This window comes from Stegostoma tigrinum, chromosome 20 (genome assembly GCF_030684315.1).
Source record: "Stegostoma tigrinum isolate sSteTig4 chromosome 20, sSteTig4.hap1, whole genome shotgun sequence".
In the NCBI taxonomy this organism is placed as follows: Eukaryota; Metazoa; Chordata; class Chondrichthyes; order Orectolobiformes; family Stegostomatidae; genus Stegostoma; species Stegostoma tigrinum.
This window is the reverse complement of record NC_081373.1, coordinates 7,146,771-7,160,619: the sequence shown is the minus strand read 5'-3', so window position 1 is coordinate 7,160,619 and position 13,849 is coordinate 7,146,771. Positions and strand designations below refer to the sequence as shown.

Here is a 13,849-nt window from a genome sequence, read left to right as displayed (position 1 = left end):
AAATCTGAGATACAAGTTTGGTGACAGTAATGTTGACCCCACATTGTGTAAAATTTCCATCTGGCTCAGTAATGTTCCTTAGGGAGGAAATCTGCCACAAAAGCAAAGTTTCTGGAAAAGCTCAGCAGGTCTGGCAGCATCTGTGGAGGAGAAAACAAAGTTAACGTTTCGGGTCCAGTGACCCTTCCTCAGAACCGGACCAGAAACGTTAACTGTTTTCTCCTCCACAGATGCTGCCAGACCTGCTGAGCTTTTACAGCAACTTTGTTTTTGTTCCTGATTTACAGCATCCGCAGTTCTTTTGGTTTTTAAAGGAAATCTGACATCCTTACCCAGTCCTAGCCCAGTCCTTGCCTAATCTTTGTCCAGTTCTAACCCATCCTTACCCAGTCCTTGTCAGTCCTGACCCAGTCTGGCCTACTGTCACTCAGAAATAATGTGATTGATTCCTAAATAACAAGGTGTGGATCTGGATGAACACAGCAGGGCAAGCAGCATCATAGGAGCGGGAAAGCTGATGTTTTGGGCCTACACCCTTCTGATGGGTCTAGGCACGAAACGTCAGCTTTCCTGCTCCTAAGATGCTGCTTGCCCTGCTGTGTTCATCCAGATCTACAACTTGTTATCCAGCTCTACAACTTACAACTCCAACATCTGCAGTTCCTATTATCTCTGATTGACTCCTAACTTCCCTCTGAAATACCTGATGTGATGAAGGTAAGCGATGCACCATTATTGTTTGAGAGCTTGTGCTCTAAAGTGGACAAATGTATATGTATAGCTTTGAGATTGATTTGTGTTTCAATATTATTTATGTTTCAAAAAGTGAATGCGTGGTTCTAGCTTAATTTATCAGTTTGTGCATTTTTGTGGTGTCAAGTGTCTGCTTTATTATTCAGATTTGGAGAAGAGCTGGGATTTAACAGTTTATGAACTGAAAGAAAATGACAAAATTGAGTTGTTCACTAGGAACAAGGGGTCCAATGACACAGGGAGACAGAGACAGAAACATTCAGAAACTCTGTGAGTTTGTATGTGTCTGTGGGCACTAGGGAGTGGAGCTAAAGCGCTAAGTTATTTTTAAAAATTGGCTAGAAAACTGGTGGAAGCTGATCTTGTGGAAAACCCACATGTTTGCTTGAAGGTGCTTAGAAGTGAGTCCTTTTTAAATCTTTCAACTCTCATCTTAAACCTATGCCCTCTAGTTTTGGACTCGCCCATACTCGGAAAATGAACTTTTCGATTTGCCTTATCCACGCTCCTCATGAGTTTGTAAACCTCTAACAGGTCACCCCTCAGCTTGCAAAGCTCCAGGGAAAATAGCCACAGACCATGCAGCCTCTCCCTATAGCTCAAGCCCTCTAAACCTAGCGACATCCTTGTACATTGTATCTGCATCCTCTCAAGTTTAACAATACCCTTCTTATATTGTCTAACAAGTCAGGTCTCACTCAGGGATTTGAGGTATACAGCATTACCATGAGCTGGGAACATGACACCGGATCATAGCAAAGTAAATTCACTGAGAATGGCTTCTCAAGGAAGGTTAGAGATATGTAATAAATGCAAGCCTTGCCCAAGATACCCACATTCAATGAATGAATGACTTGAGCTGCCCTGTGACTGACCATTTTCAGGAGTTTCGTCTCAATTACATCAGGACAACCCAGTGTCACCATTATCAATTACATGGAAGATGACTAAACAATTCTTTGTAGTAAAGAACCTTGTGATCCTTGCGATATTGTCCCTACCTCTAGGCCAAGGGATCCAGTTCAAAATTAAATGTGCAATTAAATCTGAAGAGTAAACACCACACTCAAAACATTAACTCTGTTTGTCTCCTCACAGATGCTGCCAGACCTGCTAAATTTCTTCAGAAATTTCTGTCTTCGTTTCAGATTTGCCGTTGAAGTTTTGCATCTTGCACTGACCAGGACAAGCATCTCAAATCGCCAAACTTCAAATGATCACAACAATTTACATGCCTGGAAAAAAGGATGGCGACTGGGTGGCAAGTCAATTCTGATTGGCTGGGGTATTGCCATCGCACTTAATTCTCCTCATTACTTTATAACTTTTCTCTACTGATTCAACAATATTTTGAATTAAACTTTTCTGATTAAATGCTAAGTTTTTTTGCACAAGATGCTTTGCTAGAATCTAGTTTAGCTTAGTAACAATAAAACCAATAACAGTGCCTCCTAGTGGTAAATGTCATAAGTGCAGCACAAAAATTATTAACTTTTTACAATTTTATACTGTAGAATCGTACAGTACAGAAGAGGCCTTTTAGTCCATCAAGTCTGCACTGCCATAAATACACCACTACTCACACTTGTCCCACTTTCTGTACTTTCCATCAGTTACAAGGATTATGTTACAAGTTTTATTTCAAAGTTGTGTCATGTTCATGTATTTCCATAGATTTTGTTTCCTTAAATATTTCCTCCCCTTTTTCTATTTTCTTCCATGTTCCTCTGGCCCAAGCACAGAGAGTGAACAGTGTGGAAGTTCTGTTTCCAGGTCCTAGTTGCTGTTATTGCTGTTCTAGCCCAAGGAAGTTCTTCAGTTTGATATACCCTTGGATATTCCTCCTTCTTGCACTCCTTGTGCCACCTCAGAACTCCTTGCCTCAGAGCGTAGTGGGGGCAGAGTCCTTGTGCTTAATTGATGCTGAGACAGATAGATTCTTGATCAGTAAGGGAATTTAATCAGAAAAGTTTAATTCAAAATATTGTTGAATCATTAGAGAAAAGTTATAAAGGAATGAGGAGAATTAAGTTCGATGGCAATACCTCAGTCAATCAGAATTGACTTTCCACCCAGTCACCATCCTTCCCAGGCACGTAAATTGTTGTGATCATTTGAAATTTGGGAAAATGCAGGAAAGTGCATGTGAGGAATTTCAGCTCAGCCATGATCCAAATGGATGGTGGAGCAGGCTTAAGGGGCAGAATGGCCTACTCCTCTTCCTGTTTCTTATGGTCTTTGCTTGCGTGAAAATGCTAAAGGAGCTTCTTCAGCAGTGTTGCCAGACAAATTGATAGTGAGCCTAAGACTGAAGCATTGGGCAGGCAAAATAAATAAGAAATGTCTTATTAAAAGTTGCAACGGCCCTGCTCTCTCATTCAAGAGTGACGGCAGGTAATGATTTAACCTGAGGGTCACTATGTCTCAGGTGAGGGGAGAGGTTGAGAAGGCGAGTTCTTCATAGTAATCTCAGCCAGTTTGGGAATTATCCCACATTCTTGGTGTCAGAGTGCTTCTGGTTGAGATATTGTGGATGTAGGCACACTCCTCACAGTCCTCTAGGTTTAGAGGTAGGCAATAAATGCTGACCTAGCCAGCAAAACCCACACCCTGTGAATGAATTTAAAGTGTCTGAAAAATGACATGCAGCAAGGAAAATAATTCTTATCTCTTGCCCCATAGAATTGTGATGTTGTGTGAACCACAAAGGAGCTCTCACTTCAGCAGAGAACACTCGAATGCCCAGCATTTTTGCACATTTGTGCTGGTTCCTTTTCTATGCACCTTACCTGAAATTGCCCACAGCCAGTGCAAAGAATTACAAAACTTAATTAGAGGTGGGCACTAAATTCTTGCCTAGTCAATGACAGCCACAACCCCAGAAAATGAATTAAGCAAAATCGCAAACTGTGATCACTGCAACTCAAGGTCCTGATATCTTTAGTATTACTTTACAAAGAATTGAGCTAGAACCTAACATTGCTCACAAACTGATGATATCTTCCTTAAGGTGAATGAATTGCCCATTGGTCATTTCTGCTGATGAATGTATCATTTATATGCCTTTTAAGGACCTCCAACCATGAAGATGGATATCAAAAAGTAGATGTTAAAAGATTTTGAGTGAAACTTTTGTTTGAATTTCCCAAGAACATGTCTACTTTGATGCAAAATAATTTGATTTCACCCTTGTATGCTTCAGTTTAGCATCCCAATTGAAGTCTCTAAATTCTGAGATGAAATCCACTCCTGAATTATGAGTTTAAAGTCTTTGGTATGGATCCTAAAGGCACAACTGTTGGATTCTGAGTGAGTGCTACTACAAAGCCGAGGATGAGACCGTTGAGTCAGACTGATACGCAGAGTGTCCCTACGGATATCAATTATCTGGAGGCTGCATCAATAGGTGGAATCTGATAAGACATATCCCCTAAGGGATTATGCAGGTTTTGTTGCATTCATCAATTAAATCTAAACTCTTAAATGAGTGCATGTCAGACAAATCAAATCCATTTGACACTGCAGCTGTCAAGGGTCGTATTCTTTTCATTTGCAATCTAAACATGTCCCGTGCCAACAATGTCTCCCATTGTAAGTCTCACGATGATATTTTGAACATTTAGACACAGGACCATTGTTGCTTAGATGCCTAGCAGAGTAAACAAAAATACAGAGCTTCCTCTGTGCATGTGCCAGGTTCCTGCTGCCTTTCAAATCTCTGATGTAAGATGACAGACCCTTCATGATCATTTTCATTTTGAATGCCAGTGTAAAATAGACAGTACTGGATGGATCTCTGCCAATTCTTGGTGTAAACTCTTCCCTTCTGACCCTCCCCTGTCACTCAGAAGCGCCACAGCTCTGTGGACAGTCCATTCTGTTCCTTAGTCTTCCCATTGAACCCATCTGGATCACTAATGCCCTTTAAGGAAGGAAACTGCAATTCTTGCCCACATGTGACTCCAGACGCACAGACTCTTGCCTAATTAGGGATGTATAGCTAAAAGCCAACCTCGCCAATAATACCCAAGTTGCATGAATAAATAGAAAGGGGCGAAATCTTCACAAACTCCCCATAATCGACAACAACTTGCATTTGTGTAGTGCCTTCATTGACAAAGTAATGAGGAGGAATGTCTTCTCTCAGAGTGCTGTGAATCTTTGAAATTCTCTACCCAAAGGACACTGGAGACTATCTTATTGAATATTTCCATGGATAAGGTAGTTGAGCTGTAATAGGAGGGTAGAGATGAGGCCAAGTTAAGATCAACCGTGATTGTGCTGATAGGTGGAGCAGTCTCCGTGGGTGATACAGCCTATTTCAGTTCCTATATCTTAGTTTGGAGTCCTAGAGTCACACAGCACAGAAACAATTCGTCCATGATGAAGGGTCTAGGCCCGAAACGTCAGCTTTTGTGCTCCTGAGATGCTGCTGGGCCTGCTGTGTTCATCCAGCCTCACACTTTATTATCTAATATTCGTCCATGCCCACCAAGTTTCCTGAACTAAACTAGTCCAACTTGCCTACGTTTGGCCTATTCATGCACTGACTTTCTGGCTGTTTGAATCATTTCTTAGCTGTCCATTCTTCTCCAGTCTTCATAACGCCTTATATGAGTCACTGACATATTTTATTTAATGCTCCTGCAAAGTGCCTTGGGACATTGGAGGTTGAGGGGTGACTTTATAAAGGTTTATAAAAGCATGAGCAGCATAGATAAGATGAACAGCAAAGGTCTTTTTGCTCGGGTGGGGGAGTTCAAGACAAGACGACACATTCATGCACCTGTTCAAATGTCTTTTAAATGTTGTAGTTGTACCTGTGTCTACCACGTTTTCTGGCAGTTTATTCCACGTATGTGTGTGAAAAAATTGCCTCAAAAATTGTCCGTTTTAAATCTTTTTCCTCTCAGCTTAAAAATGTGTCGTCTTGTCTTGAACTCCCCCACCCGAGTGAAAAGACCTTTGCTGTTCATCTTATCTATGCTGCTCATGCTTTTATAAACCTTGATAAAGTCACCCCTCAACCTCCAATGTCCCAAGGCACTTTGCAGGAGCATTAAATAAAATATGTCAGTAACTCATATAAGGAGTTATGAAGACTGGAGAAGAATGGACAGCTAAGAAATGACTCAAACAGCCAGAAAGTCAGAGATGACAAAAAGTAGCTGATGTAATAAGCCCAATGCTCCAAGGTCTGGCATAGAATTGGGGAAGCCCAGATCTATTGGATAATTGTGAGACCACAGGGACAATAGAGATAGGGGAGTGTTGTGACGATGGAGGGATTTGAAAATGAGAATGAGAATTATAAAATTGCTTTATCGGAATCCAAATCGGCAAGCAGAGGGATGATGGAGGAAGCACTTCAGTGAGACCCTCACTGGTGAGGTGCAGCATTCTCACAGATACCTGGGAATCAACGGCCCCGGACTGTCCAAAGTGGAGGAGGGGCATCAGGAGAGGCATCAAGCACCTCGAGACTTGCTGTTGGGAAAAAAAACGCTGAAGCCAAACAGCGAAAGGATGGTACTGCCGCATCAGTGCCACAGCCACCCTTTCCCGGAACCGCCACCTGCCCAAAGTGTAACAGAGCCTGCGGTAGCCCCATCAGTCTGTACAGCCACCTACAGGCTCACCCCGAGGGTGGAAGAGAGTCATCCTTGTCTACGAGGGACCACCGATGATGGAAGAACAGGACTTGGTGCCAGGTCACAGGCAGTAATCTAAATTATATCCAAAGTGGAAATATTGACTCCCTTACTCGACTCCCTCCTTCAATTCCTTACTTTCTTTCGCTTCTCCGTCTTAACACACCGTTTCTTCCCTTCCCTTTTTAATTCCTCCAGCTCTTTCTCCTCCCCTTGTATCCACCTTCCTGCCTTGTTTTCCTTTGGCCCCACCTGGTTACCTCAGCGGATGTAGCAGTCTCTGCTGGCCCGCTGTGTTTAGCGTAGAGTGTGGGTGTAAGGGGGAGAGTGAGCCCAGAGCAGACAGAGGAGAGCTGACCACTGCATTGACAAACTCAGAGCCTGCATACTACAACCAACTAGCCCTCAGGGCTCCCAGGTAAGCAGCTACTTTCTACACCCTTTAACTCTCAAATACCACATTCCTGAATAATACCTTTTATTCCTCTCGATTCTAACTTTAGAAAACTTTCGTTTCAAGTCCCTAAAATGTGGGCAGTGTTTCTCCGAGCTGAACACAGTCACGTCCAGTGTAACCACATCCAAAAAAAAATCTATCAAGATATCAAAATGAACTGTCAGTTATTAACAGTCCTGTGTTATCTGGCTGCTTTCTTTTTCACCTTTAGAAATATCAAAGGATTCTTCATATTAATGATTTCAGTTTGTTTTTATTTTTAAAGTAAAAACTGCATTTAAAAGAAAAGCCTTCGAGTTTCAAGCCATTCAGCCTCACCTTCTCATGTTTTATTCTGTAGATAAACTTCAGTGAAACCCAGACCCTGCCAACTCCCATCAATCACTTGGAATTGCGTGCTCAGGTAACTTTGCCCTCTGAAGTACATCCAGGTAAGTCATTGTTTAAAGAGGGTGTGATTGTTCTGAATCACTGTTGCATGTATGCCTCTAGTAATTCACATTTTCACAGGCATGGGAGAACTCTCTAGTAGTTGTACTCTATAATTATCCAGGTCCCTCTTCAATCCTGTTTGGCATTTACTCGCTGGAGGAATAGAGTATAAAAGTACGGAAGTGTTACTGCAGCTTTACAAGGCATTAGTGAGAACATCTACAGTACTGTGTATAGTTCTGGTCCCTTACTTGAGGAAGGATGTAATTGCATTGGAGGCAGTTCAGAGGAGATTGATGCACAGAAATGAGGGGTTCATTTCATGAAGAGAGTTTGAGCAGGTTAGGCTAATGCTGTCTGGAGTTTAGAAGATCGAGATTAGATCTAATTGAGGTCCATATGGTACTAAAAGGGGGTTGACAAAGTAGATGTAGAGAGAACGTCTCCTCATGTGGGGCAAGCTAGAATGAGAGGTCATAGCTTGAGGAGAAGGAGTGGCTGATTTAAAACCGAGATGAGGTTCTCCCAAAGGATTGTGAATCTATGGAATTCACTCCCCTAGACTGCGGTGGATGCTGGCACATTGAATAAATTTAGGTGACAGACAGGCTTTTAATTAGGAATGCGACAAAGAGAAGAAAAGTTTAAAAAAGACACGAGGGGCGAATTTTTTACTCAGAGGAGTGGTTCGTGTGTGGAATGAACTCGTGGAAGAAGTGATGGATGTGGGCACAATCGCAACTTTTAAAAGGCATTTGGATAAGTACATGAATAGGAAAAGTTTGGTGGGATATGGGCCAAGCGCAAGCAGGCAGGATTAGTTTAGCTTGGGATTATGTTTGGCATGGACTGGTTGGATCGCAGGGTCTGTTTCTGTGCTGAATGATTCTGATCTGATATGGAGCTTGACAATGATTATATTGAATGGCAGAGCAGGCTCAAGGTGCTGACTAGCCTACTCCTGCTCTTAGTTCTGAGTTTTTTTATGTACGCAGAGTCAGGCATGCACCTCTACACAATGCAAGCTAGGGCCCATCAGGAAGAGACAAGTGTAGTGGTGATAATAAAATGTGAGGCTGGATGAACACAGCAGGCCAAGCAGCATCTCAGGAGCACAAAAACTGACGTTTCGGGCCTAGACCCTTCATCAGAGAGGGGGATGGGGGGAGGGAACTGGAATAAATAGGGAGAGAGGGGGAGGCAGACCGAAGATGTAGAGTAAAGAAGATAGGTGGAGAGAGGTGTAGTGGTGATATCACTGGACTAGCATTCTGGTGGCTCAGGTTAAAGGCATGAGTTCAAACCTCAAGTGCTACTCCTAGTTCCTCTGATTAGTAGCCTGTTGTCATAGTATTCACTCTGATCAAGTGACAGCAACATCGACTTTCTCTCTTCTGGATGTCACTTTTTAGAATTCTTAGTCCTTTTGCAAGTTCAAATATCCTTTCCCCAGTTGATACATGAAATGTTTAGCATATGTCTTAATCTCCACATTTTAAATCCCAAAGCAGCGGAAAAAATTCTGAAATTAGAAGGTAGCCTGAGGTAGTTTTGGCTGATGAGCCATCATCATAACAATGATTACGTGTTGATTATTGTCAAAGTCTAATTAGTTCCCTCTCAGGGAAGAAATTTGTCCTCACCCGCTCCTTGTTTAATTCATTCATGGGATGTGAGTGTCTCTGGCTGGGAGCTTGCAGTGTGGATGTCGGCTGCAGTGTTTCCTACTTTACTGTAGTGACTACATTTCAAATGTAACCACTTCACGATGGGGTTCTTCAGATTGTCAAATGTACTATATAAATGCAAAGAACTGCCTTCTTCCCTTCCTTTAATTCATTCTTGGCAAGGTCAGTAATTATTAACCACCCCAACTGCCCAATGAGCAATTACCTTTTTGACATGCTGTAGTCATTGTGCTGTGGGTGCATTCAGAGAGTTGCTTGGGAAGGAGGCAAGAATTTGACCAGTGGCAGTGAAGGAACAGCGATATATTTCCGAGTCAGAACGGTGAGTGGCTGGGAGGGGAACTTGCAAGGAATGGTGTTCCCATGTATCTGCTGCCCTTGTCCTTCTAGATGGAAGTCACCAGAGGTCTGGAAAGCTTCAGACATGTCAACTTAATGTTTCATCTGAAAGGCAGGGCAAGACTCTTTCAGCACTGCATTGTTGTTCCAGTCCAGATTAGAGGAATTCAGGAGCAGGAGGAGGCCTTTGAATCCATTCTGCCATTTTTTAACATTATGACTGATCTGATTGTATTCTCAACACCATTTTTCTGTGTACCCCCCTCATAACCCTTGATAACTTTACCTATCAAAAATCTGTGTTTTGGATATGCCCTGCAGTAGGGCACAAACCCACATTTGTTTTGACTATGGAAGTGATACTAATATCAAAGACAATTACTTTTGTTTCTTTGCACATCAATGAAATCATTTCAGCCTCCGAGAGATCCTTGTGAGTACCACAAACTGTTCTCACAACGTTGGGTGTAAGATTGCTTCTTGTTCGTTTGTAATGAACCTCTGTGCCTGCTGTTTCATTGCAGCAAAGTCAATGCGTGGCTACATGCATTAAACTAATATTCAGGCAAATACTATAAGCCTGAGCTCACCCAAAACTCTGCTGGATATGTCTTAATTTCGAGCAAGCCCTGTTCACATATTACCCCTGTCTTCCCTGAATCATAGAAACATAGAAAATAGGAGCAGGAGTAGGCCATTCAGCCCTTCGAGTCTGCTCTGCCATTCAACAGTAGCATCAAACTCAGTCCTTGTTTCCCCCTTTCTCTCCAAATCCTTTGATCCCTAAGAACTATATTGAACTCCTTCTTGAGAACATTCAATGGCTTGACCCAACTGCTTTGTGTGGCAGAGAATTCCACAGGGTCTCCACTCTCTAGTTGAAGACGTTTCTGTTCATCTCAGTGCTAAAAGGTCTGCATTGAGTCCTGGTCAGGCAAAGTCTTGATTTATAGAAGCCTCTTCCTTGCTTTCAAATCCCTTGTGGCCCCGAACCTTCCCATCTGAGTAACTTCCCCTTGTGGCCTCTTACCTTCCCGCACACCCATACCCTCTCACAGTCTTTGCACCCCTCTGATTCTGGCCTCTTGGTTTGTCCCCAGTGTTCACTGCTCCATCATTAGTGCCTTGAGTTACCGTGGTCATGATCTCTGGAATTCCTTCCATGCCTCTCTCGCCTTCTCAACCTCACTCTCCACCTTTAAGACAGTCCCTAGAGCCTCCCTCTTTGACCAGGATTTTTGTGTCATTTGACACCCTTCAATCTTGGTCCTGGCCTTCTACTGTCCTGGGAAACAATTTTGTTCATTTTTTTGCACTGAGGCTGCTACATTAATGAAAGTCGGTTGAAGAAGGTGGAGGGAAGGGGAATAAAACTCCGTGTTTTCTTTCCTTGCAGCTCCACAGAATGCTGGGATAGAAGGAATTCCCAACAGCACGGAGGTAGCAGAACAGCTCGGCATTTGGAGCAGTGAGCCGGGACGGTGCCGGAGGCTCTGTCACATCATGTACGCTACCGCTGGCCTGTTTGGAACCTTTATACCCAACAGGTTTGTGAGCTCCCCTGAGGCCCTGCTGTTGCCCCCTATTCAGATGCACAACTTTTCCAGTCGGCCGCTTACCATAGTCATGATGGACATGGACAACCTCCAGGATGGAGCGGGGAAGCATACAGAATATCACCATTTCTACGGGGCTCCCTACTTCTATCCATACTGGTATATGCCTCCTGCCAACCTGGCAACATACATATACCCACCCTGCTATCCATACAATGAGTATTACCCACAGCAGCACCTGCTCAGCTCAGCCAGTTGGCCCGACGGCTCCATCCTGAGGGGAGAACTGCATTGGGGTAGGATGGAGCGTGTTTTCGGGCCAGCCAGGGAATTGCCTGACTTTGTCCAGGATGAGCTGCGCAGAGTCTACGGCACGTATCCCAAAACACTCGTCACCATCAGCTACCAGAACGGGGAGTACCTGGTGAAGGGGGAGCCCAAGGTTGGCGAGCAGAAGTACAAGGTGGAAAAAAAAGTCATCAGGCGACCACCCACTCCCAGCGATGAGGAGGACGACTCCGTGAGCGAGGTGCCAGAGAAACACAAAAGGAAGTCGAAACACTAAATTTGCTGAGTCTTCAGACAATTTGTAAAGAATGGACACTGTTAGCAAGAGAAATGAAAGCAGGCAGTGCTAGAGGAACTCAGCAGGTCTGGTAGCATCTGTGGAGAGGGGAATAGATTTGGTTCCGATAGGGCCATTAGTGAGAGGTTCGATTGTCTGTAAAGTCCCAAGCTGATACAACATTGCAGCACAGTGAATCATAGCGAGGATGTTATGGGTAATTGAAGGTGTGCATGGGCATGCTTGAGATCCCCTGTTAGTTTATGGCTACACTGCCTGTTTGTACACAAACTCCAAAGCAACCATGTCTGTCGTCCATCTCGCAAAAAGCTGTCATTTATGTATTAAATCCGTATTGATAATACGCAAATGAGCCCAGTGTTTTTTCACATCAGAGGGCCATACTGTAAAGTGATAGTAACATTTGCTGTCACTTCCTTCAACAGATGGTGTTCTAATTCTTTAAAAAATTTCAGGAGAATCCAAGTCTATAAAAGGCTGGGGACTTTCATGAGTTATTCTTATAAGTTTGAATATCTTCTTCTAGAAGATATTCAAAAGTTGGCATAGAGAGATACAGAACTATCGTTTCCAATCAAAGCTACCATTTTCTGTTTGTGCCTTGTATCTCTCACATTTGTGGTATTTCTTTCTTGATTTCTCATTTTCAGTGATTCTATCACTTGGCAATGCTTTAACCTTTTAAATGAAACAAAGCATGAATTGCCTGCCCTTTCCCTTTGTGTTAAAAAGACCCAAGGGGCTGAATGGCCTCCTCCTGCTCTATATTCCTACGTACAGACTTATCTTCAGACTTCATTTCAGGTTTGTAGAAGTTTCCTACAACTCACTGGGGGTCATGTGCAGTAAATCTATCAATGAATGTGAACATTTTGATCAAAATTGAACAATTTTACCAATTCGAATGAATCAGGTTTGAAGAATTATGCACATGCTTTCCATTAACAAGAAAATAACAATTATTGTATCCAACTGTTTTTAACAGATGGTTAAAAAAGGCAAATGGTTTGCTAATTTATATCTCTTTACTTAAACTCTACCCCTTGCATCATAAGCATTATGGGTGTGTGAGGAACAAGTCAGAGAAGCATAGTTTTGGCACCAGTCCAATCACAGATGGCAAAATGTTGTTTCTTTTCGATTCCATCCAATTCTTTGCAAATGACATCAAGTTGTGGATACATCAATTCTGAGTGTCATTATTTTTGTTGAGGATTCACTCTTTCGAGGCCTCTCTGAAGATATCGTTTGGATGCCTAACCTGAAGAAGTTACCCTCCTCCCTCTGGACCAACCTCTCTCCCACTGCAACTCTTTTGTAATTCTTCTTTCCTTTCAATGAGGAAATTTTCAGGGAGCGGTTTACAGGAAGAGGGTGAGTAAGAACAGCTACCTGGAGATCTTCTGTCACTTTCTATAAAGGAGGGAGAGAAAGAGATTTAGCAACTTTCTGTTTGCAGGCTAGAAGTGTTTGTTTATTGGGCATGCTCATAGGGTATGGCCACCTGTCCAGCACCCAATCACTAAATTGATAACGTGCGGAGCTCTCCTGACCCCATAAAAGTAGTTGATTGAAAAGCCAATAAACTGTCTCTGAGCAGAATTAACCTGAAAACACTCACGCACGCATGCACATACTCACAGTCACACACACACACACACACACACACACTCATGCATGCATGCACCCACTCGCACATGCACACACACTCACTCTCTCTCACACACAGACACACACACACACATACACACACACACACAGCCACACACTCATACATGCATGCACCCACTCGCACACACACACACTCTCTCTCTCACACACACACACACACACACACACACACACACGCAGGCACACTCACACATACAGACACACACACAAACACAGACACACACTTTCACTTGCACAGGCACGCACACAGACACATGTACTCACTCACTCACGCACTCACTCATGCACTCACTCATGCACACACACACACATATACACACACTCACACACAAACACACACACACACACACACACACACGCACACTCGCACACCCACACAGATACACAGATTCATACACACACACACGTACAGATACACACTCCCACCACTGCTTCAATAAGGCAACATTGTATATGCAACACGTAATGAGGTCCATTTAACTTTTTCTTAAAATTGGAAATGTCTTTTCCACAGTTTCCTTGGTTTAAAGCAGTATTTTTACCTGTTTATTTCAGCAACAGCCTCCTAAAAAAAAGTGGTGTGCACTATTGACTGTACAACAATGCCTGCAGTTCCAACTAATTCTTTAACACTCACCCTTTGGGCCAAAAGCTGTACAAAACATTCGAACTAATCGTTATGCTGGAGGGCGTTAGACAGGTATCATTAACAAATC

General features: G+C 43.0%; 1 protein-coding gene across 2 annotated transcripts; it reads left to right on the top strand.

The window, feature by feature from the left end:
* The first annotated feature begins 6,698 nt into the window (after positions 1-6,698).
* On the top strand, positions 6,699-11,768 carry LOC125461979 (uncharacterized). 2 transcript variants are annotated; one of them, XM_048551431.2, is made up of 3 exons: positions 6,699-6,822; positions 7,202-7,292; positions 10,717-11,768. In XM_048551431.2, exon 3 carries the CDS (start codon positions 10,824-10,826, stop codon positions 11,439-11,441), a length of 618 nt encoding a protein of 205 aa, XP_048407388.1. In that variant the 5' UTR covers positions 6,699-6,822; positions 7,202-7,292; positions 10,717-10,823; the 3' UTR covers positions 11,442-11,768. The 2 variants fall into 2 exon arrangements, with proteins under 2 accessions (XP_048407388.1, XP_059508884.1); XM_059652901.1 differs by lacking the exons at positions 6,699-6,822; positions 7,202-7,292 and adding an exon at positions 9,249-9,303.
* The last annotated feature ends 2,081 nt before the right edge of the window (positions 11,769-13,849 follow it).

What these genes read in the sequence shown, in the direction of transcription:
- LOC125461979 (XM_048551431.2), top strand. Translation starts at nt 10,824, where the DNA reads ATGTACGCTACCGCTGGCCTGTTTGGAACCTTTATACCCAACAGGTTT.